This window comes from Psammomys obesus, unplaced genomic scaffold (assembly GCF_907164565.1).
Source record: "Psammomys obesus unplaced genomic scaffold, mPsaObe1.curated_primary_1811, whole genome shotgun sequence".
NCBI classification, from domain to species: Eukaryota; Metazoa; Chordata; class Mammalia; order Rodentia; family Muridae; genus Psammomys; species Psammomys obesus.
The window spans coordinates 9836445-9863320 of record NW_026585797.1 but is presented as its reverse complement, the minus strand read 5'-3'; the positions used below and the strand labels follow the sequence as shown (position 1 = coordinate 9863320).

The 26876-nt window shown below is 40.4% G+C and overlaps 1 protein-coding gene across 6 annotated transcripts in view; it reads left to right on the top strand.

The window, feature by feature from the left end:
- Lingo2 (leucine rich repeat and Ig domain containing 2) overlaps positions 1–5745 on the top strand; it is a 1311965-nt gene extending 1306220 nt beyond the window's left edge. For all 6 annotated transcript variants that reach the window (XM_055599279.1, XM_055599280.1, XM_055599281.1 and 3 more), the window contains one exon: positions 3083–5745. In XM_055599279.1, the coding sequence (XP_055455254.1) occupies positions 3118–4938 (1821 nt within the window). In that variant the 5' untranslated portion in view covers positions 3083–3117 and the 3' untranslated portion in view covers positions 4939–5745. The remainder of the gene's footprint in view (positions 1–3082) is intronic.
- Positions 5746–26876: the final 21131 nt, after the last annotated feature.

The window sequence follows — 26876 nt, the reverse complement described above, 5'->3', positions numbered from 1 at the left end:
CTTTAAGGGGCTGGCCACTGGGAACTTGATCATGTGCTAATGAGTATATAAGCAACACAAATTGGAGTTGGTGGGCTTGTTGCTGTTTGTTTGTTTGCTCTGTGTATGAGGGGAGCTCAAGGGGAGAAGGGTGGATCTGGAAGGAATGGGAAGCATTGGAGTGCATTGTAGAGGAACTTCAATTCAGAACAGGCTGATCTGGCAGGAGATAACATCCAAAGACCTTCTTAGTCTGTGCCATCCGGCTAGCAAGAGATCACATCAAAATATCTAGATCTGTGTGATCGTACTGACACATACAAACACGCCTTTAATCCAAGAGATGAGACAGAGGAGAGCAGATTTGAGTTCAAGGCCAACTTGGTATAGTGAAAGTATCAGGTAAAGAAAAGCTTAGGCTTGTTATAACAGGCCTTTAATCCCAAAAAAATGAAGGTAGTTAATTTGTAGAAGAAAGCACCTATATTTGAAAGTGATGCCTAATTGAGTGGCAGAAAAAGTGAGAATCAGATAAAGATTTGACAGAACAGGATAAACCCAACTCTCACATGAAGAGAAAAGGAAAGCTTCTTAAGGGGCAATGAAAGAGAGGGGAGGAAGTTGTGCTGGGACAATAATAAAGAGACAGATTGCAGAGAGAACAAGCTGATCACAAGTGAAGACAGAATGAGCCAGAGAATAAGAAGGAGCCAGGAGACTAGAGCAGATTGTTGGAGTTAGCTTGAGGCAAAACTGAGCAATCCAGAGACTGAGAGAAAAGCCAGATTGAGTAAATCAGCTGGGAGAGGAGTTTGAGCCAGAATAACTAAGTTGAACCAGCCAGCCCATAGCTCAGTGAGAACAAGAAAGGGTAAGCCTCATTCAGAGGCTGAAAACATTCTAGGCATAGGTTAGACTGTATGAAGGCTAGGAGCTTCCAGGACTAGGCCTAGGTTTGCAGACAGAGGCAATAAGCCTCCAAGACAATAAGCAGGCAAGTGAAAGTTGATTTTACAGTCCATTGTATGAAATTCCCAAATAATTAGTAAAAATATTGTATTTGGAAAAGGTAAATAAAAATAAGTTATGGTGACTTTTAAAGACCAATACACCCCAAAAAGCAGAGACATCCATTCCTAGTAGACACAAAATGAGATGAGTAATATGGAGATACAATAAAATAATCTCAATAATTCCAAAGAATTGAAAATTTACATGGTATATTCTAAAATTATAACCGAAGGCATATTACATTTAGAAAGGACTCAAATATTTGAAAACATACTGACTAATCCCAAATCATTCAGAGGTCATAGAATGCCAGTGGCTCTTCAGAAGGCTTGGGGAGGATTGGAGATTTCAGGCTGAGACTTGAAGGTTGAGAAATGAGAGCTGCCTGCACAGGAAGGACCTTGATAAATATTTCACATGTACTAACAGTAGAAGAGGAAGAAATTGACATTTAAATCTAACCAATTAACTCCCTGTTAGAAATTGCTTGTTTGTTTCTTCTTTTAAAGTCTTCAGTAAAATTGATACCTTGGGTCTTCCTCTCTTTGGTGTTCTCCCACTACACTATAGGAGTAGGAACTGTACCTACTCCACTCTTAAAAAAAAAAAAAAACAGGTGGAAAACTAGTTGTTACTTAAAACAATGGGCATTCTAGGTCCTATAAGCAAAAAAGACTTAGTAATGTTTGCCCAAAAATATCCCCCACATAGAACTTTAGCTATACTTTATAAAGTCTGATTAAAAATAATTTACTGAGAAATGATTCATTAGTATAGTGGCATATGCTCTTAATCCTCACGCTCAAAGGTTGAAGAAGCAGGCGGGTCTCTGTGAATCCAAGGACACCTGCTTTCCCCAGTTATGGGCCAGCCAAGGAGATACAGTGAGACCCTGTGCCAAAAGAGGAAGTGAGAGAGAGAGTTCTAACAAGCATTAACAGGCCACCGACAGGGATAAAGGCATATGAAGACACATCAAGTTGACTATTAGCAAGCCAACAGCAAAATCCTAAAAAAAAAAAAAAAAAAATGTCCTGCAACCTTTTGTTTTTACTTACAAAAAGAATCATGGGAACATTTTTGTGTTGATATATACATATATATAATATATTAATATATATCCTCAATCTTTGAGCAAGGTCTAAATTGTAGGAAGCTAAAATAGTCTTTTTGTTTGTTTTTGTTTTATTTGATATATTTATCTATTCACTCACTTTACATCCAGATCATAGCCCCCCCCCCTCCTTCCGGTCTCTCTCTCTTCCCCTTATCCCCCTTCCCCATACTCCTCAGAAAACATACAAAATAGTCTTTCACATACAAAATACTCTTTTGTATGTGGAATATGTACTGTTTTCCTTAGTCTGTGCCACACACTGAACTTGTCTCTATAGTTTTCCAATCCTGAGTTGTTCTTCATAATTCTTAGAAGTTCTGATAGTTGGCACCTGTCAGGTCTCAAACCCAGGACAAATGGCCACTGGCTGCCAGGTTCTGTTCTCCCTGCATCCTTCATCCCTTTCCTCTTACAAGGACTTACTGGCTAGCATGGCTTGCCCCTGCCCTACCGTTCTCCCCCAGCTGCCCTTCACTATATAATCCAGCCGTTTTGGTTGCCTGGCCCTTTCTTCTGCTCTCTTGGCCAGTCCCTTGGCCCAGGCTAGGGATCTTGGTCAGAAGCTGCTCTACCTTCTTCCTCTCCCCTCCCTGTCTCTTCACTTGGCTCAGGGTTGTGGCCAGCCTGGACTTGCCAAGATGCCCCTGTCTCTGGCTATGCTCCTCTTTTATCTACAATAAACCATCTCCTCCACCATACTTAGGAGCAGTCATGTTGTTTCCTTTTTCTTTCTTTTTCTTTTTTTCATCCACCACTTCCTTTAGCTTCACTTAATAGCCAAGGACACCTAAATACAGAAATGAAATAACTTGCTGAAGATCATTAGATAAAATGGGAACCCTTGAGTACAACGCCAGATTTGGTTGCCACCAGATCCTGTATCTTTGTGTTCTAACATGCTTCCTTTATTTATGCCCCTTTCCCTGTCTCTGTCCTAACTTGTCTTTTTCCCCTTCTCTTTCCTCATCCATGCAGGCCCATAACCAAGGTGTAGACTAAGAAGTGGAGTCATGCTTCACACGGCCATACCATGCTGGCAGCCATTCCTGGGTCTGGCTGTGGTGTTACTCTTCCTGGGTTCCTCTGTTGGCTGCCCTGCTCGCTGTGAGTGCTCTGCCCAGAACAAATCTGTTAGCTGCCACAGAAGACGCTTGATTGCCATCCCGGAAGGCATTCCCATTGAGACCAAAATCTTGGACCTCAGCAAAAATCGATTAAAAAGCGTAAACCCCGAAGAATTCATATCCTATCCCCTGTTGGAAGAGATAGACTTGAGTGACAACATCATTGCCAATGTGGAGCCTGGAGCATTTAACAACCTCTTTAACCTCCGCTCCCTCCGCCTGAAAGGCAATCGCCTTAAGTTGGTCCCTTTGGGAGTATTCACGGGGCTGTCCAACCTCACCAAGCTTGACATCAGTGAGAATAAGATTGTCATTTTGCTGGACTACATGTTCCAAGATCTCCATAACCTGAAGTCTCTAGAAGTGGGGGACAATGATCTGGTTTATATATCACACAGGGCCTTCAGCGGACTGCTTAGCTTGGAACAGCTCACCTTGGAGAAGTGCAACTTGACAGCGGTACCAACAGAAGCCCTTTCCCACCTCCACAGCCTCATCACCCTGCATCTGAAGCATCTTAATATCAACAATATGCCTGTGTATGCCTTTAAAAGATTGTTCCACCTGAAACACCTAGAGATTGACTATTGGCCTTTGCTGGACATGATGCCAGCCAACAGCCTCTATGGTCTCAACCTCACGTCCCTTTCCATTACTAACACCAACCTGTCCACTGTCCCTTTCCTCGCCTTCAAACACCTTGTGTACCTGACCCACCTTAATCTCTCCTACAATCCCATCAGCACTATTGAAGCAGGCATGTTCTCTGACCTGATCCGCCTACAGGAGCTTCATATAGTCGGGGCCCAGCTCCGCACCATTGAACCTCACTCTTTCCAAGGGCTCCGCTTCCTCCGTGTGCTCAACGTATCTCAGAACCTGCTGGAAACATTGGAAGAGAATGTCTTCTCCTCCCCTAGGGCTCTGGAGGTCCTGAGCATTAACAACAACCCACTAGCCTGCGACTGCCGGCTCCTCTGGCTCCTGCAGAGACAGGCCACCCTGCAGTTTGGGAGCCAGCAGCCCATGTGTGCCGGGCCAGACACCATCCGTGAACGGTCCTTTAAGGACTTCCATAGCACTGCTCTTTCTTTTTATTTTACCTGCAAAAAACCCAAAATCCGTGAAAAGAAGTTGCAGCATCTTCTAGTGGATGAAGGACAGACGGTCCAACTCGAGTGCAATGCCGATGGAGACCCACAGCCAGTGATTTCCTGGGTGACACCCCGAAGGCGTTTTGTCACCACCAAGTCCAACGGAAGGGCCACTGTGCTGGGTGACGGCACCTTGGAAATCCGTTTTGCCCAGGATCAAGACAGTGGCATGTATGTTTGCATCGCTAGCAATGCTGCCGGAAATGACACCTTCACAGCATCTCTCACTGTGAAGGGATTCACTTCAGACCGATTCCTTTACGCAAACAGGACCCCTATGTACATGACCGACTCCAATGACACTGTTTCCAACGGCACTAATGCCAATACCTTTTCCCTGGACCTTAAAACAATACTGGTATCTACAGCCATGGGCTGTTTCACATTCCTGGGAGTGGTTTTATTTTGTTTTCTCCTTCTTTTTGTGTGGAGCCGAGGAAAAGGCAAGCACAAAAACAGCATTGACCTTGAGTATGTTCCCCGAAAAAATAATGGTGCTGTTGTGGAAGGGGAGGTGGCTGGACCCAGGAGGTTCAACATGAAAATGATATAAGGTCCCGCCACATACTGCTGTCTCTGTGTCTCTGTGGGTAATGAGTAAGACGTCTGGCATAGTCAATCAATCCCAAGGTTATCGGGCAGCTTCATGCAGCTGCCCCTGTATGAAAGCAGGGTCCATGGAAGCAGGAAGACTTCTCGTGGAGACTGGCTGATTAGAGACAGGCAGGCTTGTGTCAGAGCCCTTCACACGGTGGGATTCTAATTGTTTGCATTGCAAATATTGGCATTCTGGGGATCTCAGTAATGAACCTGAACCTTTGGCTCACGCTGATGGACAATAATTCAACATTTTCTACCACTGCAAAAACAAAAGAAAAAAATTAAAAAGAACAACCTACAGTGTAGGATTTACATATTAAAGACACATTTGTCTAAAACATACTCTACGGTAAAATTTGTATTTATTATCATTTGTTAAAACCTTGCATCATACAATACTGTTGGTTCAGCACCAAAAAGAGATGAATATATTCTTTTTTTGAAACATATATGCTGTCTTTGTTTTGAAGCAATATGAATGAGAGGTTGTGCTTTTAGCTACTCACCAGTATAGCTCCACGCGTGGTATCACCTTCCTTTCGCCCACAGATGAACCTGAGAATAGATCCCTGGAGTAGTAGGCAGAGATGTGTTGAGATGTAGATGTCTGATGTAGGATGCCAAGAAACAGCACCCAAGTCAAAACTGCTCAGCTCTGTTAACTTCTGTTACTATAAATAAAGGCATGTGCCTAGTTTTGATACAGAATGGAATATTTTTTATACATACACTACCAACCTGGACCAGTTGACTGTAACAGAAGCCCTTGGTTTCTCAAGAAGGTGGCATATCACCAAATGTACCTGTAAAATGCAAGGTAGGTGTCATTGATAAAAGTAATCCATTTAGCTACCCTTTAGTTTTACTTTCATCTGTCACTGCTAATGGGTTAAGGAGAAAGGAAAAAGACAGCAATGATTATATATAACAATTTGGCAATTTTTACCAGTAGCTGATATCAATAATTCTGTTGTCCAAACGCTCTCTGATTAAGGAGTCTTCAGAAGTCAATAGGAAGCAGGGTGATCCCCAGCACATCAGGTTAATGATGCAGCCAATGACATCTTTCAAATGTGGCAGCTGCCTGCCAGATGGCTACAAGTCAGAGGGAACACAGTACATGACATTCCCAGGTTCTCTACTCAAGCACTACAGACACTGTATGATCACAAACCTTCAATCTATTTCCCTGCTCCCCAATCAAGATTTATAGTTTCGTATTGAAAGCTATACTGCAAAGACAAGAGGAATCTGTTTTGTGTAAAGTAGTGAAAGAAAAAAACAATATAGATTAAAAAAAATAACTTTTTGTTCCTTCACTGAGGAAAAGCTAAGCTTATAGTTCTACAAATGTCTTGTGTTGATTCTTTTACTTTCTTGACCTGATCCTATTTGCCCAATTAAGTTGGTTAACGTTACCCCTCAAAAAATAGTATATTATCATCAGGGACTTTAAGGAAACATTTTATTTGGCTGAGTCCTGTATAACTTTCAATGTAAATTTATACAGTCTGAAAAAGTATTGGATGCAGATGGTATTCCTGAAATGGCATGTATTTAATCAGTATAAACAAAGTTTCTATATTTTCCATGTTTGGAGAAGATCTTGAGGAAGTTCCCCTTTAAATATTTTAAAATATGAAGAACTTTAATACTATTAAATTGGCCTCAATTTCTAAAAGGTTCACAGATTGTTTTGCAATCTGGATGGCAATACAGCTACACTGTTTCTCCTTTCCCAGGGACTAGGCACTGGGACTGTTTTTACGACTGAATAATTGACTGCTTCAGTTAGATTTCATTTAAGTATCCTGGTGATTACCACAAACATTTTAGAAATTTGTTTTTTATTTAATTACTTATTAATTTCTAACAATTTGTATCAACCTATGCTAAATTATATCAAAATTTCAACTTCTGAAAAAATCAAATGCTATGTTCTTACATTTTAAAAAATTAAAAATGGAAAGATAGTCTTACAAAAGAAAATCTACTTCCTTTTAATTTTGAAACACCTTAAAGAGTGTATATTTGACAAATTGTGTGTGTGAGAGAGAGAATAAGAAATGAGCGACTGATTTTAAAAGGGGAGGGTTATTCTATTTTCTGTCAAAAATTATAAAAGTTGACAGAAAAGCTTCTGAGGAACATGAAATTGAATTAAAGTTAAAATATAAAATATTTTGTGCAAGAATTTATATGTTACCCTATCAAGAGAAGAAAGACTAAATTCTCTTCAGGATTTATTCTCTGCTGCATAGAAGAGTTAAGATGCTACTAAAGAGCCTTCCAAAATGAAGACCCACTAACTAATAAATTGAACAAATGGTGCATTCTGTTGCCACCACCTCCAAGTTCAAAAAGATTTGTGTTAGTCTAATAAACGCTCTGAAAAGTCCTGTGTTAAATATATTTCACCTTGGGATTTTTTCCCATGTGTTCTGAGCACAAAGTATCGCTTTTCCTACTAACTTGTTCGCATCCTCACAAACTGGAGTTTCACATAACTCTCAAGTGGTCAGCTTTAGACTGGCACTCCTCTGAAATGTTCTTAACTCGACATCTTTAGTAAGAGTACAATTGTTGTTGGAATAACTCTTAAGACCATGCTAGCATATTTATCATATTTTTCCAGGAGAACTGGCAACTTCCTGCATAAAGCAGTATACTAAGGACTTATTTTTTAAAAAATGAATGGGCATCTAACTTTCCATTTCCTCACTCTTGGTACAAGTCACTGGGGTCTGCACTGACCATAGCTCTGAGGCTTTCATGGACAGTTTTACAAAAGGACTTTTCTTTATGGTCACTTCTCTGCTAGATTAACCAAGACCATTATAAAGAATAACACTGATCAGACCAGTGTTCTGACCCAACAGACACTCCTTTTAGGCACTTCATCTCTGAGTTCCTTCTTTGAAGAGAGACTGCTTTATGATATCCTATGAAGAAACACAGTTATTTGGCTCAGTGTGTTGTTCTTAGTTGACCAATTGTCTGTATGTTAAGCATTTTCAAAGAAGCACTTGTTCTTTCTAGCACGAAAGAAAGAAAGAAAGAGAGAAAGAAAGAAAGAAAGAAAGAAAGAAAGAAAGAAAGAAAGAAAGAAAGAAAGAAAGAAAGAAAGAAAGAAAGAAAGAAGGAAAATTTCTTAGCCAGAGTTCTAATACTCATAGTTGATTCATGGACCCAAATGTTGGTAAACAAATTACTAGAAAAAGATGAGTAACTAAGCCAAACAATATGGGTTTGGTGTTCTGAAAAGCAATTTCTACTTTACAGAAATTCTTGTATTCTTTTCTTTTCCAGCCTCTTTTTTATTTCCATAGCATTTGTAATCATGTGATTTTTCAAGTATTTTCAAATTCTAAAAATATAATACAGAAGTTGGAAGCCTCAAATGTTCATAGGAACATTTGTTAAAACTCTGGGTTTCTTCAGAAATTTTACTTATCCACAGCAGCTTTCTTATAGTAAACACGTATCCAGAATTTGGTTGTGTTGTTTTTTTGTTTTGTTTTGTTTTGTTTTGTTTTTCCTCATTATTCTGTCAACGAATCTGTTCTTGGTTCATTTAGAAGTTCAAAAGTCACAATCTTCTGTGACTCTTTAAAAAAGGATTATTAAATCTCATCTCCATTGAAGCCTGACTTATGTCACTTTCCATTCCTCCAGGAGAAACAGATGTATTCATGGATTACGGGCACAAAAGGGCGGGTGTGATCCTAGGGAAGTGAAATTGCGTAGAGCCCGTGTAAATTAACTTTTACTTACAGGGTCTTTCTTCATCTCTCTGTCAAAGCATTTCTGTTACCTTCAGGGGCTGTGCACAGAACTGTGAAACAACACAGAATGTGTCTTGAGGCTCTGTAGAAAAGAAAAAATAGATCATTTTCAACTGAGAAGACTCAGAGCTGACAGAAAAGACATCAAGAATGTTTTAAAAGGCTGGAGGGAGACACGGGATCTATTTAAATTCTGTTTCCTTTGTTGCTCATCTTTACAGTTCTCCCCAGCTGAAGAAGAGTTGGTAATTGTGCCCCTCTCATACTTTCATGCTTCTTACCGTCTTCTCTGAGTCCTGCCCGTCTCTAGCTTACATGGGATTGCAAATGGGTTCCGTGTGTGTGAGCCAATTTAAAACAGAACAAAAACAAAACCACAACCCTTTGGGACCAAAGCCATTTATTCTGCTTGGTAGCAAGAGTAAAGAGGTATCATTTTTACTGCTGAAATGAACATTCCCTGGTGGAATAGCACATCATATGCCCAGTTATTTCCATTGACTTTCCTCTATTCAATTCCTTTTGTTAACATCCTTGATAGTTTTTGATGAAATTTTTTGGAGTTATTTTACCTTTAAAGGAAAGACTGGGCAATAAAATGTCATTTGATTTTTTTTTTAACTTGGTTAGGTGACAGGAGGTGTATCTTGGTACATAACAAGCACTTGATACGGATCTCTCTCCCTTTCCACCTTCAAAAGCCATTCCCATGAAAGCTTCCTCACAGGTGAGCCAGAACAGCTGATTAGTGGGGAAAGAACTCTTCCCAGCACAGGCTGAGGAGAAGAGAGAGGAGTGCTTATTTGCTGTGGTCTTTGACTAAGTTGGGGCCTGGGGCTCAAATCTATGCTTACATGGTTAGGTAAGAAATGATGCCATAAGTCAACAATTAATGGCAGGTTTTCTGCTGTGAAATTGGTCTGTCCACATAGAGAACACTAAATGAGGCTGTGTGTTTCCTCCAGAAGTGGGCAGGGGATTGGAACTACTCCTCTACAGTCAGCTTCTCAACAGATGACCAAGATGAGGCCCTGGTAACAGAAACCAAGGATGTGCTTAAGACACGAGCAAAACGGCTTACAGAACAAGGTGGACAGGTGCTTCTCTTTCTAAATGTAGGAATTTGACCAAGATAAGTTCATGAGCTCCAGGCTTCTGTCCTTCAGTTTGCCTCGATACACCTTCTCTGCCCCCTCCTACCTCAAACTCCCTGCAAGCCATCCTGAATAGAAATGAGGAACCAGCAGGATGTGCAGCAGATGCCCCCAGTGTCGTTCCGGAGATCCCAGTGCCCCTGAGCCGCTAGCAGAAGCTTCAGCCGTTATCAAGTCCTGAGCTTACTACGCTTTGCCTTGTGCACCCCGACCTAATAACGACTCAATTTATAAATTAGGCACGATAGGAGCTTAACAGCATTAATAATAGTCTAGAACAACAGTAATAATACGTTTTAACTTTCAGTTGGCAGTTGACCACTGCTAGTAAGTCCACGGGCAGAGGAAAGTCTAGACAATCCCCTATATTCCTTCCTCCTTGCTGTGGCCTTTTGGAGGCCACGTTTGAAATAATCGTTTCTTCTCTGCTTGCTTGTTCATCACTGCCACCTAGAAGTTGCTGTCACGCCTCATCAAGGAAGGCTCTCTGCAGACAGGAGTCTTCTTTCATTAGAACTCAAAATTTCTTGTGTAAATGTTAAACTGGAAATTGCTTTAAACGAAAAAAGGGAGAAGGCACAGGGGCTCTCTAGTCTTTCCCACATAACCCTTTCGAAGTTAAGGCTTCCCATTCACATAGGCACACTCTGACAGCAATCTGGAGATTGAATTATTCTTCTCTCTCTCCCTCCGAGAAGCAGGTGAGCTGATAGAAAGCCAACTTTAAACCCAAAGCTTTATTTATAGCCTTAGAGGAAGAAACGAGCTGTTATAATCAAGAGAACACTTAACATTTTAAGAAAGACTCTACCTGTAATATACTAAAAAGCCTTAGAAAAAAATTGCAACTGTGTTCTTTACTTCAGTTAGCTACATTTTAATTCCAATACTGTTCAAAAGGCAACTGCCAAGGCTAAAAATTGACCTAAGAATTTTGTTCCAGAGCCAGAAGGGCCAAAAGGAGCAGACATTGTCTGCATGCTAGCTTCCTTCATAGTGTTGCACAGCTCCCATTCTAAACTGCTGAACATTCTTATTCTACACTGCAAAATGACTGACAAAATCTACAAGCCATATGATCGAGAAATAATAACGAGATGGAAAGTTTCACACAGACTTGTGGAAATTTTTCCCATTTCTTACAGGAGTGTGTCCACCCACACACTCACCTGTGCACAAAATACCATGTGACAAGACAAGCGAGACTGAGCTGTGAGCAAAACTGAGAATGTGCAGGAGATACTCGAAAGGAAACATCCTCTTTTCTTCCCCAGCTAGTAAACCGAGTACTCCATGCCTGCCTCGGCCATCTAGTGCACGATATACTTGTCTTCACATGCTGCATCCATAAAGTCTGAAAAAACCCACGTCATAATGACGGCAAGGCTGTTGAGATATATATATATATATATATATCTCATATATATACGTATATATGTGTATCTATGTATATGTATATATATATATATGTATATGAAGCAGGTGGCTCTTATAAGTATTTAAAATATAACTATTTAACAAGTTCGTAAGCCTGAATGGGAGAGAGAAACAGGAAACATGTGATGCCTATCCTTCTCTTTAGTGATACTTCTCAGAACCCACTTAAGGACCGTGCCGTGATTGGATGTTACTAACCAGGAGCCTAACAAATCCTTTCTCCAGAGCTTATGAGCCTGTCTTCATTCTTAGAAGAAATCTGTGCTAGGGACAAAAGGATCTTGGTTTCGATTTATGTCTTGTTGGCTATTATTATTGGGTAGTTATCGTGGACATGTGTGTGTTTTTTCCATGTATAAACTAGTTAACTTATCAACATGAAGTACTTTAGAAAACACGTTCTGTTTGCTGATAAAAAGGGCTTACACATCTAATATCTCAGTTAAATCTGTCGTATTATTTTAAAAGTGAAATGTGTAATTTTTTTTAAAAAAGGCACTTGGAGTCATCTGGGAAACATTTCATTATTGAGAGAGGTAGGTTACAGGAACCTCAAAAGCAACATAAGGCTGTTAGAAACTTCATTAGCACCAGGCAGATAAAGGACTCTGCTCAACGGTGAAAGAAGATTCATATCCCATTGAATCCACTTCTGATGATGGAGTGAGTGTGGACCACAGTGGACAGGCTGTCAGGTTTTCTAGTCTTAAATATTACTAAAAGGTCATGGAGTCATCTGCTGGACACTGGGATCTACATATGATCAGCCATACTATAAAGATAGTCTACTTTAGTGAAGATAACTCCTTTGTTGCTTTTAAAATTGCCACCCAGCAAGCCATACATATGACAGCATCATCTGTTGTTTTTTTCAAGTCTTTCCTCAACTGGATTTTCATAATCCAAGACACAGTGTATAGTAAAAAATACACACATTGATAAATAAAGAAGCATCTGATCTGTAAGCATATTGCTAATGGGAAATTTTGTGTGTGTGTGATAAGGAAAGAATAAATTGAAATTTCTTCCTGCACAATCTTACTAGCAAAAGTAAGTCTTTCTGTTGTATCCTCCAGAACTAGGTTTGTGAAGATAAACTCAGGCAGCTGTCATGCTATAGCATTGTGTTTACTTCATGTAGCCCACTTTATGACTTCTGGGAAAGGGGGTGGAGGTAGAGAAGAAAGGAGAGAACGCAGTAACAGAACTTGGAGAGCGTATCGATGGAAGACAAGGCTTGGACTCATTGCCAGACCACTGCAAATACACAAATTCTGTGGCTGCCAGGGAAAGACCATTTTAAAAAAACGGAATTTGTTATTCTTTAAATTCAAAATGGAGAGCTTGATAAAAAGTTTCTTATCCTTGAAGAATTTTTCCCTGGACTGCCAGAGCTGGTCAGACAGACAGTAGGCACAGCTATCACAGCATCACTTTGTGTAGTGAAAACAAAGGCCCGTTCCCCACAGCACCGTTCAGGATGTGCTGCACACATCTCTACCAGCAACACTGACTGGCTTGTCCAGGGAACGCCATCAGGGATATGATGGACCTGCTACTTCAGAACTTGTTTCTCGGCATTGAGAAAGATATATGCCTTGAATCCAAAGTACTAAATGTACTCCAAGCAGATTTTTGAATGCATTTACTGGCTTCTAACCCCATACTTCTAAAGATTCTCTGGTTGTGTACTATTTCATAAACTAGAAGTTCATTGATGTTTGTGTTTCTGTTTTCCTTGTTTCTAATTTCTCATTCTCACTCATGGGTATGCTACTCTTTTTTGTTATTTCTGTGTCATGATATAGTGAAAATAAAAATTATGAGTTCCTACCTGTTTCCTTTAAGGCAGATAAGCCTATTACGGGACCTATATTCTTTTTTTAATTATTCATTGTGAAACTCCAAACACAGACCAGGATGATAAATGTGTAACAAAGTCAAGTTAAGGAAACAGTGGTAAAAACCCGAGGGCAAATTCACCTAACATTTCTACCACTGGTGAAAAATCTGAAAACACTAGCTTCAAGGGCTCGTCACTCAGTGCCTTACATCAATTCTTACAAATAACTCAATGCAAAAATTATAAACCTTTATCAAAAACCTTGGATTGATCTTTTAAAAAGTCCCTTGTTAGAGCTACAGAGCCATTGTTTCTTTCCATAGTGCTCTGGACTGAGTAAATCAGAACATGTCAATAAACATCTCCAAATATCACATGAATTTTAATGTCAATGTCAGCACACGCACACACACACACACACACACACCAATATTACTAAGCATCTTTCACAAAAAAAAAGATAAGGAAAAAGAAATGGTAATTGAGAGATTATGTCCTACCTGAAGATTGTCATTATTTTAATTGGGGACCAATAAAAAAAATTAAGATGAGAATCTTTCAGACCTTACAGTCTGGAATTTGAGCCACCTGCCACTAGATAGGTCACATCTGTGACAGAAAGGCCCTAAAGCTTACATCCAATTTCAAAATACCTATTTATTGTCACATTAGGAGACAGCTAATGTATTTGCCAGCTATCCCTCTAAGGCAGAAGTAACATTTCTGTGAACTTTTTCTAACTGAAGCCTCACTGGGTGTATTATTCCTTACCTCAAGAGTGAGATGTCAGTACCATAGCACAGACGTAGTTCACTGTTTCTAATCTACTCCTTTAGCCCTGGGCTGTTAGCCTCATGTACAAAAGACGAATACTTTACATGTGTTACACACATACAGAGCTCCCGTGAACGCTACATACTTCTTTAAACACACACACGGGGGGGGGGATATGAGAGGGAGGTGGAGGAGAGGCGGGGAGAGAGAGAGAGTGAGCGAATACGATCGCACTATGACAGATTTCTTAAGCCTCCCACTGTATCAGTTCTTGTCCTATCAGGAATGAACTCACTCAGCATAGAATGAACATGTTATGCAAAGAGATAAGCAGGTTAGGGCCACCACCTGATTTATACAAGCTCTTTCGTTTTCGCAGCACATGGAGTCCTCCCTGGCCCTGGCGCTGATGTAAGACGGTGGTGGTATTATGCAGGACTGGATTCAAAATAAAGCACATTCTGCCCAGAATCCTCTGAAATGAATAAATGGGTTCACAGAAATGGAAAATAAGTGGGAATCGTCTCCTGGCTGGGAAGGAGAGATAACAGCAGTTCAGTTCACTGCTGAGGCAGTTCAGTGTCTTCTCAAAACAGCACTTGGTGCAAACTGGGAGGTCCAACCCTTTCAGCAGATGGCAGTGAGCAAGTGAGCACACGTGGGAGACTCGAACTACAGGAGAAAGTCACTGCTGTTCGCCAATGTTACACCGCCGCTAACAGCAGCCTTCGTGCTTTGAGTTGCAAGCCATTAATAGACATATTTTGAATTAAAAACAATTCTAAGTGTTTTATATTTATTTTCAAATACAGCCAACATTACCTTAAATTCCCGCAGAAAAATTAGAGAAATTGCTTAATTCCTTCTTGTCTTTGAATTAGATCTTACCAATCAGATTTCTCCAGCTTCTGTTTTTTAAGAAATGCAGAAAATTTAATTTCACACTATCGAAGCAGAATCTCCTTACTCATGTAATATCTGCTGAGTATCCATAGTCAAAATAACTTAGCTGAACATCAGTAAATAAAGTCATCATCAAATTGTGCTTCAAACTAAATACACATTAATTCCTCCAACTTTCGCAGTGCTCACAGCCTGTTTCTCATTCCAGCATCCAAACTATGTGGTTTGGAAATAGGCCTTAGTGTCCACCTGACCAGGCATGCGTCTGGCAATAAGGATCTACCTGCTTTAATGATCCTCTCTCAGGGAGTCAGAAGAGTTAAGTATTTAAAAGGTCCGTATCTGGAGTTAGAGTCCCCAGGGCTCTGGCTCTGGATTCATTTTTCTTCGTGGGCGAAATCCTGAACATCTCTGCCTCCCCGTAAATGAGTCTAACACTACCTACCTCACAAGGGTGCTGTGAGGCTTCCTGGAAACAGCATGCAAGACGCTGCTGAGGACTGCAGACCTGTCACAAAGGTGCTAGAGGATTTAGATTAGGACAGAGCAGCAAGTATTCCCTTCCTACATCCCGCCCCGGGGTTTTCAAGGTCTCTGAGGATAGCTTTCGACCCTCTGTGGCTTGGTTTATCTTTAACATCGCTGGCTTCTGAAAAAAAAAATTTTCAAAAATACTCTTCTCTCTTTAAGAGATGCTGGCTTGGAGATTTTATTAATTCTAAAGAGGAGCAGAAGTGAGTCGCTCCCAGGTGCTGGGGTCGGGGTGGGGAAGCACAGATGCAGTTCAACTGGGAATGGGAATTAGAACAGGTATCTTCAAGGGGATGCGGTTTATTGGGGAGATTGTTTGCCTAGGGATTTCTGTTGTTTTCACTCTGACTCCCCAGCTTTCTGTTTTGACATGCACCCCCTTTCCTTCTAGTTGGAAAGGAAGATGCAGTTCTTGTTTCATGCTGATTCCTTGCAGTCTGTTTTGATCAAAGGACAAATTCTTTTCAATAAGCATTGTAACTACCCTCGTAAAGGGCCATATTTTAACTGCCACATTGTCTAGCTCAGCCCTGTTGTCGTGGTGTTCTTCAGACTTGTCAGCTGCTTCAAAATACAGGGGTGGGAGGGGGAATCTGATAAGTACATTGTTGTAATTGGTTTGTATGTCTGAATTGTCTTATCAGAAAACAAAGTTATGAATTTCATTGGTTGAAACAAAAATAAAATACTTTCCTAAAAATGTATTTGACTTTTGTTTTTGAATATTCAAAAATGGTATTTCTGCCTTTTATTTTTAATGTTTCATTAGGGCTGTTCTATTATTAGCCATAAGTTACAATAGCTTCACCTTCCTCATCCATTCACACCTTCATCCTTTGTTACATAAACTTGGCAAGCAAAAGAACACACTTGTTTTGAGGTTTTGTTTTGAGATTTGAAGAAAGGCCCTGTATTTTATGCAAACATGGTGTTATGTTAGCAATATTGGTGTAAAGAAATAAGCCATTCGAGGGATGTGGTGATTTTGTCTATTCCATCACCAAAAGTGATAGGAGATGACCAGGGAATATCATTTCTTATTAGTGGGGAAACTTTAAAAAACACATATTATTTAAGAGAAAAGAAAACCTAAGCTTAACTTTTAAAAACTCCGTAAAGACGGCTCAGTCAGCTAACGGCAATAGATCAGGTTCAGTCCCCAGCACCCATTTTAATGTGGTACCTGAAATCTCAGCACTGAAGAGCTGAGAAGGAGTCAGGAGGAGTCCTGGGACGTGCTGGCCAGCAAGGCTAGCTGAATGCAAGTGCAGCACTCAGCAGGAGACCATCTTTCTAAACAGAAAGCAGAGATGGACTGGAGAGGAGGAGACGTCAATGCCTGTGGGTTCCACGCGCACACATATGCAACCATGCACACACAGGAACATATATACACATACCTTAAGTAGCTCAGTGCCCTTGTGAATGAGAATCAAAAATCCTCCCCAGGGGGGAAGAGGAAGAAAGGGTGGGACCAGAAGGAGATGAGGGAGGGGCCTACAATCAGGATATAAAGTGAATAAACTACTTTTAAAATTTTTAAAGAAAGCCCTGTGCCAAGATTCTGCCATAATAATTTAATGCAGCTTAAAACAACAAATTGCAACAAAACCAAGCATCTGAAACACAATTGGTCTCATGCTCAACTCTGGTTGCCATAGCAAAATACCACAGACTGGTAGCTTCCACAACAGAAATATATTTTCTCATATTGCAAGAGGCTGGTAAGTTCAAGATCACATGCCAATACCCTTGGTTCTCTTTGTTTACCCTGTCTTTTATAATGCACTTACACACTATGTACATACTTGCACATAGGTTGGACAGAAAGACAGAAGCACAGAAAATATTCTCATAAAGCCACCATTTCTGTCAGATCAGGACCCTCATTCTATAAATTACCTTTCTTGAAACTATGATAAAATACCTGGCAGAGCAATGTAAAGGGAAGAAGGATTCATTTAATATCGTGGTTTCAGAAGGTTCAGGCTATCACGGTTGGGAAGATGAAGCATAGCCATTCACACCACAGTAATGGAGGGAACAGAGAATGAAGAATGCTAGAATTTCGCTGGCTTTTTTCTTTCTCCTCTTTTATTGCTCCTAAGCCTTCCTTTTGAGCCATGATTCCATGATTCCACCAACATTCCAGCTCTTACGGTTCAGTTAATCCTCTCAGGAAATGCTTTGAGGCTTATCCAGAGGGACCTTCAATATCCTAAGTGATTCTCAGTCCAGGAGTTAGCAATGAACCACATTAACCACAACACTGTTCGTGCAACCTCATTTATCTCTAACTTCTACAACCCTATTTCCAAATATAGTGTCATTTGGCATGGGGTTGGCATGGTGTAGACTGAGGGTAGGCGAACAATTTAGCCCACAGCAGTTGCTATTGAGCACTGGTGGAAGCGTAACATTGTCTTTATTTATCATAAGATGGGAATTGATATATAATATCAGTAAGGCAAGTTAAGAAAGCTAGTGTATACAAGTAAAGTCAGGATAAGAAAAGATTTTTAAGCCTAGTAAATATTCCCTATATTTTACTTATTTGCTATCTTCTTGACTCACCAGTTTTCTACAATCACCATGTGTCTCTTCACAGCAATACAATAGTGACGAAAGCAGGTCACTGTTAAATTGCTGAGGAGAGACACAACGGCTTGTCACCACAATCACTAAAACCCTTAAAGAGCTGCACCTTTTCACTTCTCACAACTCACCCGTAGCCATATTAGCATCTTACTAAAATTTTAACCACTTAAATGCCTTTCCTTGTCTGATATCATTAGATGAGTTCTTTCTGGAAGAAGGTATTCTTCTGCCTCTTCTTCCAGACATATCCCTTCCCTTTGATTATGCTTCTTCCCTCCACTGGCTAAAGCAAGCTTTGTACAAGACTAAATATTCATTGCACTTCCCTTTCATAGTCCACGGCTTATTCTAAACCCTGGTCAACTAGATAATTTCAGAAGCTAGATGCGCACATCCATGGGTTCCAGGTGCCAGGCCATTTTCTTAGTTACTTGGGCCTGGAAAAGTCAGTCAGTGTGCTCATGTATAAATCTCAGCACTACAGCATTTACTACTCGGCTAAGATTATTCGTTAGTTGTCAAAGAGCCCTTACGATTGATATGACAAGACCTGAACTATTTGCATCAAAGAGAAAACTGCCCAAAGGAGAAGTCACTCATGCTGCAAAAAAGCCCCATAGTTGGTCCCAGCTGTTTTGTAGACAGAGGAAAGCCAAGTGCTGGCCTGTCTTATAGGCCAGCATATGTCAAATGCATGCACACATACTGAGCTTCCCAGAGAGCATGGCCTAGACTTTTTCCTCACATACCACTCTAGAAGATTCAGACACTGAGTCAAGTACAAAACTTTACTTTGTTTAAGATTAGACTTGTCTGTATTAAGCAAGATTCCTCACATGTAACAAACTGTCCAGTGCCTTGTGAACTTTAAAGGCATTAAAGACATTTGTCTATCTTGACAATGGCAATTTTTCCAACAGGAACTTGAGTTTCTGAACACCACCGTCCTAGTCTTACACATTTGACTACTAGCAGGCTCTTCAAACATTCTGTCAATGGTACTTTAGAAAAGACGTGATACTCTAATAAGGATAGAAAACCCATTGAATTTTTTCTAACTGTAAAATGATATCTGCTTGCTCAATTTAGAAAGTACACAGAGGTTGAGAAAATAGCTTTTTTATTCCCGTCTTTCAAAAGCAATCAGCTAGTTATTATTAGAGGACAATGCCTATTGATCCTTTCAAGATAAAAAGGTAGGACTGCTGTAGAGCCTGCTCGTTAGGCTCCCCTCTCTGAGAGACATTTCTGAGACTTCTGTGGAATACCAACAAAATAATTTTTGTCTTCTAACCAGAAGCAACCTGCCTATTCTCTTATCCAGAGTATCAGAAAAGGATCCTTTTCTGATCATCACAAGAGTTGTATCCTTAAACGTCCATGGAAAATGCATTCTTACTCAACCAGTCTACAAGGATGCCTTTGAAATTTATAGACACGAATGTGAGGCAGTAATAGATCCCAGCTACTGAGCCCTTACTTGCTCAAGGCAGATTAACTGATCTCCCAAGTGGCCCTAGAAGCTTCATTTCTTTTTCTCATTGTTAAAGTGCAATGGTTCTCAATCTTCCTAAAGCTGTGACCCATGTTGTGGTGATCCCCAACTATGAAATTATTCTCGTCACTACTTCATAACTGCAATTGTGCTAGTGCCATGGATCTTAATAAATATATAAATATCTGGTATTCAGAATATCTGATATGTGGCCCCTATGAAATAGTCATTTAATGCTTAGGGTCGCAACCCACATATTGAGAACCAGTGTTATAGCAGCGTCACTACAACTGTCTTATTCTAAATCGCCTTGGTTTCCCACTTGGCCACTCTACCCCTAGCTCTTGCTTTCCTAAGTGAGGTAAATCCTTACAGCAATTGCACACAGGGGCTTCTATGGTCTGTGGAGGGTTCATCTCTCAACCTTCCTTTTGCTATTAGTTGAGATTCATTTCTGTTTTTTGCACTATCCCTGACAGCAATTATGACTCGTATTCTTTCTCCAAGTACTTTTTGCAATAATATTCTCCAAGTGAACTTGCTTATTTGTAATATGGGTCTAAGAAGGAATGCTTTAAAACTACAATTATAATTTAATATTAGTTTACAACCATATAATGGTATAATATAGACTTTGGTTGCCTACTTTTCAAAATCCTATCAACTGTCTCAAATGGTACATGGCCCCGCCCAGAATTATCATCTCATTGCTACCACAACAGGTACTCCTTATCCCTTTCAAAATTCTTCTACCTTTGTAATAATTGCCCTTTTTGTTAGCTGGCTTATAAAGTTAGTTAAGTACCTCATATGTAAGAAAGCAGTGTGTGTTTTTCTTCCAATGTATCTTTTTGTCTGTTTGTTGTTATTACTTTTCATTTTTTCTCTGTGTAGCCTTGGCTGTCCTGGACTCTCTTTGTAGACCAGGCTGGCCTCAAACTCACAGAGATCCATATGCCTCTGCTTCCCCAAGAGCTGGGATAACAGGCATGTTCCCACACCTGGCTCCAATCTTGAAGACAAAATTGTTTGTCAGGACATAAAGGAAAAGAATAAATAAACTAATCTACTGCTTCCTTGAGGAAACCTCCTCTGTCATTTACATGGGAGCATGTCCGCTTCTATGGAATTTCGGTTTCTAGTGGATGGGGGTGATTCTTGGAGGAAGTAAGGACTGATCACATTAGCCTAATGAGGATACACTGAAAATTTCTATTAACAGGAAAAAAGAAATAAATGCTCTCATCAGAGGGCAGATGTTGCAGATGAACAGACAATGGTGACTGTCACCTGTCACATGCAAGTCGTCATCTACCAGGAGAGAAAAGTTCATCTGCATTGCACTGCTCTTGGTAGCTTCTTAATAATGCAGTCTGAGCACGGCCCTGGAAATCGCCTCATTCAGGGACAGATAAGCAGGAAGGCACAGAGTAATTCCAACACAGAAAACTTAATATAGTATTGAGGCTTCTAATTAAATTCCCTCCTATCATTAAAGAGAGCCAAGACTGGCTGGACTGGCAAGCTCTGGCGATCTTTACAGAACAGCAAATCTCATTTATGTTCCCTCTCGTCTCTCGTCAGTTTGCCACAGCCTGCTTCCGTTTGTCAGATTTATTACATACATAGCACCCTTCCCAAATTCCCTATATTTTCACACATCCCAAGAATGGATTTGGGGAAGGTAGACGAGCAGGCTTACTCTCAGGAGCTTCTAGTGAGCTTAGGAAGAAATGTGCAGATGTCTGTCCTCGAAAATCATTCACTCAGATGCTATGCACATACTAGGTGCTCATTAAGTGCATCTCCAGAACAGACAGCGCCGATGAATCACAGTCATAAACGAGCCTGGGAAGCTTCTCTGTGTGAAGGATCTCAGTACATTGTATTGTGAAGCTTACTCCTGCACATTTTAATTGCATAAATTATATATTTATTACAGAACCATTATAAAACTATGACAAAACAAAACAAAAAAGTACAATTCCTAGTAATTTGCACATGAAGAAACAACTATTGTTAACACTTAAATGTTTAAATTGACATAAATGTAAGCAATTATTTCTAGACACATACATATTTTACTAAATACACTTTTTCATGAGCATCTTTTCCCTAAGCACTTTATTGTAAGTCTCTTTCATAAACATCTGCACTGAATTTTGTTGCTTAATTGAAACTACAATGTAACTAACTAAAGACTTATTGTTAGATATTTAGATTGCTAATATTCCTTATAACAAATAACCATATACCAGAGAACTTTGGAGCTAAGTATTTCTTTATGCTTAGAGTTATTTCCTTAAGAAGTTATTGGAATTATAATTATTAGATCAGCATTAATAAAAGCACGTGTGCTTTTGGTAAATAGTAATGAATTAATCAAGTAACCAATAGGTTCTAAAGGGGCTCTTTTTCTTCAGTCGTACAGAATGACTCTAGATTCAAATTTTAGACCTTTTCGGTGGATCACAGCTAGAATCCACCTGAGCCTACGTTATTGTCTCACAATACTGGACTCCAGTGTTTTCAACATGCTGTAACATTCTCTGTCAAAGTCCTACCCTTCAGAGGCTCGTTCCTAGCAGCAATCACTTTTTTTAAGTCAATTATGGTAAACAAGAATGCCCAGAAATCAGAAAGTCCTTTATTCAAATTAGTACAAATTGAGTATCTTTAACATAGCAGTTGTTCTTCTATAAAACACTAAAATGCAGAAGTCGTAGCTCTCAGAAGCTTAGACTTGGCTAGATTGAAGGGGAATATAGACGTACATGTACACTGTATCAGGCAGCCATAAGGGCTGTCTAGTGTTCTAGAGGGGCCAGCTAGAAATGTAACCTCAGCAGAAGAACAGTCCCATGTGAATGAGCTCAAGGTGTCCATTACATCAGCAGCAGGAGAGTGTCACAGAGAAGAGAGGGCTGGTGCTAGGATCCTGAGGAAACAACATGCTTGCAGTATTCAAAGACTGGGCAGGACACCAGCAATGTCTGCCGAGCAATGCAGAAAGGACGAGTTGCGGTACTGTGAAAAGTGAAAATGAAGAGAACAGAAAATGGAGAAGGGTCTGATGAGCTTTTTTGAGCACTTGGAGTTTTCCTCTATGTGATGAGAAGCATTTAAGGGTTCTGAACAGGAAACTTTTGTGGTTTTGTTACCATCAAGGGGCCCAGATAGGTTTAATTTTCTATGCGGGTTAAAGCATTAAAAGCCAAACTTTGGGCAGAGCACAGGGGTGGAAATAGAAGGACATGGAGGGGACAGGAGCCTCACAAGGAGATCAACAACGCTAAAAAACATCTGAGCCAGAGGGTCCTGCAGAGACTGATACACCAACCAAGGACCATGCATGGGGAGGACCTAGACCCCCTGCTGAGCTGTAGCCAATTGGCAGCTCAGTTCACGTGGATGTCCAAGTAAGGGAGCATGTCTGTCATGAACTCAGTTCAGTTGCCTGCTCTTTGACCACTTGCCTCTGATGATGTGGCCACTCCAGGTCACAGAGGAAGAGGATCCAGGCAGTCTTAATGAGACTTGACAGGCTATGGGCAGATGGCAAAGGAGGAGAATTCCTCTCCCTAAGTTGGGTTTACTCCATTTGAGCAAGGACAGGGAGGCTGAGCTTACGACTCTGGGGTAAAATGTCCAGCCTTGAGCTTGCCTGACCTTTTCTGCTGGCAAGAGAGCCATACTGACAGGAGAAAAAGTTTAATTTGCCTTTAGGCATTTGTTGCTGGCTGGTCTGAAATATAAGGAGGAAACTGGAAGTTTGACATTTTGATTATTTAATGATGGTTTCCCAAGCCCACCTTTATAGAGAATGGACTGAGGGTCAAGAACAGAAAGAGAGAGGTAAGTCTTATCTGCATATGTGAGCAGAAAACTATTTAAGCTTTTAGATTCATTTTGGTAAACGGGGGAGGGGGAAAGTAATGTAAATGATTACTCATGCATAGATGCAAAATCCAATCCGTGTGTAGTATGCCTCAGAGACTGAGGGATGTCTAGTCACCTCCTTATCATTTCATAATAAAGTTTATTTAGACATGGAGGTGTCTAGATATCAAGTTATAAAGAGTCCCTAACATGCATGTGAACCTTCCAGCACACACAAAACTGTCTGATACTCTTAGGACCAAGTCATCCTGCAAATTCTGTACTCCACCCCCCTAGAAAGAAATCAAATAACTGAGTGGAGATTACAGAAAGAAGACCTGTCCTTGGCCCCATGGCACCTAACCAAGATCTGCGTGGACTAAGAAGCGAATTGAAAACAGCAGAATTAGTAATATGAGAGAAATGGCTGCTATACTTAACATCAAGGGCTTAGTAGACGATATTAGGAAAGAACAAAATTAAGTGTTTCCCTTTATAGAAAACTGTTCATTGACTATGATCTGAGATGTGGTGAGGGACTGGGATTACCTTGATTATCTTAAGGTTGGTTGGATTTTAAAAAGAAAGAAGGCTGAGAAATAATTTCCTTTTAAAGTCACATAAAAATTAAAAGACACACTCTGAAAAAGTCTTGGGAAAACAAGTACCAGGGCTTCTGAATGTGAGCCTTTTCATTTTTTTAAGTTTCTCCTTCTAATTCCCTCTGACATGAATTTGTAATGTGGAAGAGTGTATGCTAATTAAGGTAGTGTCCACAAGATGTATAATGTATGTCTTTTAATTAGTTCTGCTGCTATAATTGATTAACACTTTGCCTGTGCAGTACCATTACAAAGAACCAGCAATGAAACACTGTGTGCGTCTAGTCCCAGTAGGAAAAAAAGAAAAGAAAAAAAAAAGCATCGAACGTTGCCATTGTATAGTATCTGCACTCCCGGAGCAAGCCTCAGTATTCCCGTTCAAAGTCCTCCGGGAGGAGCCTTCTGCAGCCTGGAAAGCAGTGAGGAAATAAAAGACAAAAGGAAAGGCCAAAAGGCCCAGAGGAATGTATACAAGAAATATTATGTGGTAAGAGAGATCAAGATGAACATGGAGAATGTGAAAACAGCCGCAAATCCATAAAGAACCCGGTGCAGTAGGAGGAGACAGAAGAAAAACCTGAGAAAGTAGGGAATGCAAATTGCATGTGCATGTGTGAATAGACATATGTGTGCATGCAAGGGTGTATATCCGAGCACATGTAATGGTGTGAATTATAACAATGACAGAAATTAGATCTAGGAGTGCAAGCTCCAGCTAACAAATATTGTTGATTTTCTGACTTTACTTGGTGCTATTTTTATTGCAATTGCTGGTCCCTCTCGGAGCTACCCAGTAACAGAAAAGAGCACTCCACACTCTCACTCTAGCCACATGTTGTGGTACACAGTACTCTGTCAGCTCTGTTTCAGATCTAAGGACACAGCACAGCGTATCCTCTGGCTTCACATCTCTTACAGTTCAGCAGAGGAAAGAGATAAGCAAACATGGAGTGAGGATCAAAAGGAGCACCAAAAGGAGAATGGAGCAGTACAGACATGTGACACAAAGCTGGGATTAGTCACGGAAGGCTTTCTTGAACACATGGTTTCTCTCTAGAGACAGTCATAAGAAAAGTGGACAGGGAAAAAGATGCTCCAAGCTGAGGGCACATCCTGTGCAAAGCAAACAAGGAAAATGGTCGGGTATTTTAAAGACATATTATTAGTCCAGGAGAATGAGAGAGAGAGCTGTCCAGCAGATCCAAAAACTCTTTATGAAGAACTCCATCATGGAGATTGCATTAAATGAAATTTGGCAACATTGTTTATTTAAAGACTTCTCATATGCCATGGAGTACAAAGAAATATATACAATTCCATCCACATAAGGAGGTAGAAATCCTTATGGGTTTTTCTCATGTTGTTCTTTTTAAGAAAGATAACTACTTACAGATGTTTAAGAAAAGTCTGCTACACAGTAATAAAAACTCATGGTACTGTCATAGAAAGAGACTGGTGGATCAATGGAATCGAATAAAAGACCCTGAAATTAACACACACAGTATGGACACCTCATTTTTTACAAAGAAGCCAAAACCTTTCAATGGAAAAAAGAGAGCATCTTCAACAAATGGTGCTAGTGTAACTGGATGTCTACATGTAGAAAAATGCAAATAGATCCATACTTAATTACCCTACACAAAACTAAAGTCCAAGTTGATCAAAGACCTCAACATAAAACCAGACACACTAAACCTGTTGGAAGAAATGGGGAAGAGCCTTGAACTCATTGGCATAGGAGACAACTTCCTGAACAGAACACGAACAGCAAGGGCTCTAAGCTGAACAGTCAATAAATGGGACCTCATGAAACTGAAAAGCTTCTGTAAAGCAAAGGACACTGTCATCAGAACAAAACAACAGCCTAGGACTGGGAAAGGATCTTCTCTAACCCTGTATTTCACAGAGGGCTAATATCCAGCAACAGCAGCAAATCAAGTAACCCAATTAAAAAATGGGGTTCAGAGCTAAACAGAGAATTCTCAATAGAGGAATATAGAATGGCAGAGAAACACTTAACAAAATGTTCAATGTTGTTAGTCATGCAAATCAAAATGACCCTGAGATTTTACTTTATACCCATCAGAAGGGGGACATAGAAAGACCTGGAGGATACAGGAGTTCCACAAGGAGAGCAACAGAATATAAAAATCTGGTCCCAGGGGTCTTTTCTGAGACTAATACTCCAAGAAAGGACCATGCATGGAGATAACCTAGAATCTCTGCACAGATGTAGCCCATGGCAGCTCAGTGTCCAAGTAGGTTCCTTAGTAATGGGAACAGGGACTGTTTCTGACATGAACTCAGTTGCAGGCTGAGGGGAAGAGCAGCCTTACCAGACCACAGAGGATGACAATGCAGCCAGTCCTGATGATACCTGACAGACTAGGGTCAGATGGAAGTGGAAGAGGACCTCCCCTATCAGTGGACTGGGAGAGGGGCATAGGAGAAGAAGAGGAAGGGAGGGTGGTATTGAGATTGGATGAGGGAGGGTGCTAGAGTTGGGATACAAAGTAAATAAACTGTAATTAATAAAATAAATTAAATAATTAAAAAAGAAAAAAGAAAGGCCTAATAAAGTAAAAAGGCCTGCTACATGCACTCAGAGAACCACTGACCATACCAGTACATCTGAGTCTAGCTATGAACCCTGCAGAAAGCACCCCACCCGGCCCCAGCTTGCATGATTGCTCAGGCCTATATATATAGAAAAGCACTGTTACTGACTAACAATCCTTTTGGTTTTTGGTTGTTTTGAATACTCCTCTGCTCTCTCTAAGCTCAACGCTACACCAGCCTCTCAAACATCCAGTCCTTTCCCAATTACTCTTCACTCTTCACAGAGAATTTGCATGTTCCAGTGTCATCTCTAACTCCATGTCTCCGGCAG